This window comes from Erigeron canadensis, chromosome 9 (assembly GCF_010389155.1).
Source record: "Erigeron canadensis isolate Cc75 chromosome 9, C_canadensis_v1, whole genome shotgun sequence".
NCBI lineage: Eukaryota > Viridiplantae > Streptophyta > Magnoliopsida > Asterales > Asteraceae > Erigeron > Erigeron canadensis.
In genome coordinates, this window is record NC_057769.1 from 13,510,696 (window position 1) to 13,514,642 (window position 3,947).

The 3,947-nt window shown below is 32.7% G+C and overlaps 1 protein-coding gene across 2 annotated transcripts; it reads right to left on the reverse strand.

Moving 5' to 3' along the window:
* Positions 1 to 943: 943 nt before the first annotated feature.
* LOC122580957 lies at positions 944 to 3,842 on the reverse strand. 2 transcript variants are annotated; one of them, XM_043753106.1, is made up of 3 exons: positions 3,655 to 3,842; positions 2,245 to 2,541; positions 944 to 1,495 (listed from the first exon to the last, which is right to left on the reverse strand). In XM_043753106.1, the coding sequence occupies exons 1-3, from the start codon at positions 3,749 to 3,751 to the stop codon at positions 1,185 to 1,187; spliced, it is 705 nt and encodes a 234-aa protein (XP_043609041.1). In that variant the 5' UTR covers positions 3,752 to 3,842; the 3' UTR covers positions 944 to 1,184. The 2 variants fall into 2 exon arrangements, with proteins under 2 accessions (XP_043609041.1, XP_043609040.1); XM_043753105.1 differs by having other exon boundaries at positions 2,245 to 2,550.
* Positions 3,843 to 3,947: the final 105 nt, after the last annotated feature.

Here is a 3,947-nt window from a genome sequence, read left to right on the forward strand (position 1 = left end):
TTTATGCTTTCCTCTTATTTAAGATTCGGCATCTTCAGACTTAAACTCGTTCATTATTGTTTCTAAATCATTTGATACTCGCACACACATTAACTGTTTATTTTAAATTTCGTGGTTTTACATGAAATTGTAGATTGTTTGTGACGCATTTGTTATCTTTTGATGAGATGAAGATCCGACCCTTATGAACTGGGATATGTGTCCGTTGATATAACACATTTTCGTTTGAGTCTGTGGAAAAACATCTTCCACTTTACATTTATTTATTTTTGTTGGATAGTCGTGTCTGGATTCATTTCTGTTGTCCTTTTACAACTCTTTACACATGCATAAACATGAATTGTTGACCCGTATTTTTCATAGTACATTTTAATGCACATTCTAAAATATCGGCTCCAAAAACAGCATTACCTTGGTTCTTTGATGATGAAATAACGACACTACAAACAATGTTGCATTTCTTTCACACTTTTAGTTAGCGTGAACAAATTAAAAATTTTGTCGCGCTTTTATGTGTGTAAAATTATGTAGAAATAAAAGTGTGTAGAACTAAAAGTTCACACTTTTTAGTGTGAACTTTCATAATTATTTTGTAACACCATATTAGTCCACGGTAACTAAAAAGTTAGCGTAGACAAATGAGATGTTACAAATAATTATGAAATTTCACACTAAAAAGTGTGAACTTTTAGTTCTATACCCTTTTTAGTGTGGGAAAATTTATACACACTTTTATTTCTACTTATTTTTACACACAAAAAAACGTAACAAAATTTTTAATTTGTTCACACTCACTAAAAATGTTAATAAATACAACATTGTTTGTCGTGACTTTGGTCTTTCATATACCTCCACTTTCCATTCATTTTATCTTCAATTCCTTTTGAATTTCGATGGTTGATTTCTCGAATTTTTCTAGTTTAACAATTTAAATGAATCCTCATTTTGGTCGATTTAATAATGTTAATTATATAAAACATATATCACAATGCAATAACTTTATACTCAAACAAATAATTATGAAATTTATGCAACTCATAGAGCTTTACGAATTTTACATATTTGTTGTAGTATAAATCAAACACAGATGAAATCTATCATAAAACCAAGTGATAATAGAAGCAAGAATACTTGGCAAAAATCTTGAATCAAAAAGCCTTATAACGTACTGTTTCTCAAGCCATTCATAAGGTTTTTAGCAAATTGATGAGCCCGCCTTTCTTCAGTTTTGAATAGCCTTTAACCCCTCTAGATTTTGCTAAATCTTTAAGTGCAGCAAGTTTCATCATTTCTAGTTCTTTTTCATATCTGGCACTTTGCACTTCATCTACTACTCTTTCAGCATACGTAGATGGGATTGGTGATCTCTTCACAAAATTTGAAGCCGGACGACTTATCTTTTCTAGAGGTTGATGTAACATCTGATCTTTATCTTTCTTCTGTTCCCTCTTCTTTTCACTGGATCCCGTGCCCCCTTCAAGGTTTGAGATCTTCCCTATAGAACAAAATTCAATTAAAATAGCAGCATGGAAATAGCCAAGTAGGTTCAAGTCAAAGAACGAACTATGTTCTAAAGGTGCTAAGTGCTAACAGGCGAGAGCTGAGTTCAGTGACACGAACGGGCCATTTCAGGATTGGGTCATGTTGACTCTAGAACAAGAGCTTCTTTCGTTATTTACTATGCAGTACTAGATAAACTATATATTAAACCAAAATAGTTCATATATTTAGCATACTTATGTGTTCATAAAATCTATGAAGCCTATTTAATGGAACATCATACTATTTTAAGTAATCTATTTTTGGATTTTTCTAACTTGTGCCCTAGGGGCACATTAGTATGCATGTAATGTACTCCAATTAATGAAAAACCCAAAAATATGCATTAAGATTCATGCGGAAAGGATATTTTCAGATTGAAGTAATGCATACATCATGATAGTTATGAAACCATGAAGTTCATTCAACGCATACTAACATGTGTGAGGGCTCTTATTAGAACTCCCTCACCCCACCCCACCCCTTTTCTTTTTTGTTAGTAAGGCATTATCTATGCAATGGCTAACCATAAATGCAATGTTATAACCATTTAATGTAAAAAAAATGCATATTTAGCACAAACACATGTTAATTAGCTGGTAAGCACAAACAATATGTTGACAATGTGCAATTAGGTTCCACCGTATGTTTCATTGATCGGTTATTGAAAACTAACTATATTGAACTTGATGTAAAGTGCATTACCTTTCATTTTCTCCCTTGATAGGCGCAGAACTTCTAAAACGGATTCAGCAGTTGGACCATGTGTTTTCCCTCTGGAAGCAGTAGATTCTCGCCATATTGAAGACTGTATTCTTCTGAACAGGGCAAGTATCTCTTCTCTGTTATAACTTTTACCTTCTGATGATCGGGGTTTCACATTATCATCACTATTTATTGATTGTCTACTCTCAGAATTCCTTAGGACAAGTCTTGCTCTTCTAATTCCATCAGATCTGAAGCTAAATACGGGACATTGGTACCTAAAATAGAGCGGTCCATCTGCAATGTCTGCCAAATTTTATCAAGCTGCATCAAAAGATTATTTCTTAGTGGCGCGTTCACAGTATGCAAGATACCATAGGATATTCCGTCTCAAACAAGTTTATCTTGAGGTTCAAACTAGATGTGGCAAAACGGGTGGGTTAAGCAGGTTAGTCAATGATTCAGAGTGAACAATTTTATAATACAAGTTAAAATGGGTAGGGTCAGCTTGACTCACATATTATATTTTGTTTATAAAATTTCAGTTAAAGTAAATAAATAGCCAAATATGGAAACGAATATAATTAAATAAAAATCTTATTTTTTAATAAGATATGCTTCTAAAACACATTTTTCACCTGTTTAACCCGTTTCAATTTAAGTTAACCTTCTTAATCTAATCTATCCCAATTACGATATATATATATATATATAATATATATCAACCAAAACGACAACGATACATAATCCCATCAAAGGTTGGGGTATGGAGAGGTAAGATGGTCGAGACTATAGAGTCATATCTACATGAGGGTAGAAAGGCGGTTTCGGGAATTATGATATACATCACTCATAAGTAAATGGGTCAAAATTGCCGGCTGTGTCACTGTTGAACCTTGAAGCATTTTACTTAAACTACTAATTGAATGATGGTGATGTTAAAACTTGTAAATACAGTGTACCCAAGAGAACATGTAATTACCCATTAGCCATTGTTGCTGTTACAAAATAAAAATTCCCTTTGGTGATTTTTGTAGTCCGAAGGTATTTTGACTTCTGGAATCTCGACATCAAATGTTAACCTATGTTCAAGAACTTCGGATAAAAGTTTCACTGTCTGCTGATTTCATATGTTTTATGTCATGATATATTCACAACATTATCTAGCATAAATAGTCCCTGGACTCATTGAGTTTGTAATTTTATTCACAATAAGGTTTAAAATTTCCATATATTATCATAATAAAAAAAAATACTAAAACAGAATTAATGTTTTATTTTATCTTATTTGATTAACTAACTTGTTTGTTTGTTTTTAATCTTTAAAAATCACATTTATTAGCTAGCAAGGGTTACGAAGTAGCAGTAATTATAAAAAGGCAGTTCAAAGAAAAAGGAAACAGAATATACCTTTAAGAGAAAAACCAAGATAAGGATGCTGCTGATTGGAATTGTGGTTAAGTAAGTAGTGAGATTGAGAGAAGTTGGGGTTGAGGATTGATTCCATTACTGGCCGCTAATGGCTATAGGAAGCTAGTTACAGCACTTGCAAAAACAACAAGTGATACACAAAGATACATGTGTACAGTGGATATAGATGGACCGGGATTGGTCAAGGAAAGTCAAGACAGTTAGTTCGTAAGTTATAGCCTACATGGCTTGGTGCAAATGTGTAATTGGTTATTCTCATGTTTTTTAGCTGA

What these genes read in the sequence shown, in the direction of transcription:
- LOC122580957 (XM_043753105.1), bottom strand. Translation starts at nt 3,751, where the DNA reads ATGGAATCAATCCTCAACCCCAACTTCTCTCAATCTCACTACTTACTT. An exon ending in TCTTGGTTTTTCTCTTAAAG is followed by an intron (nt 2,551 to 3,654) that starts GTATATTCTGTT and finishes AAAATTTGGCAG; the next exon opens with ACATTGCAGATGGACCGCTC. An exon ending in ATCAAGGGAGAAAATGAAAG is followed by an intron (nt 1,496 to 2,244) that starts GTAATGCACTTT and finishes TTTGTTCTATAG; the next exon opens with GGAAGATCTCAAACCTTGAA.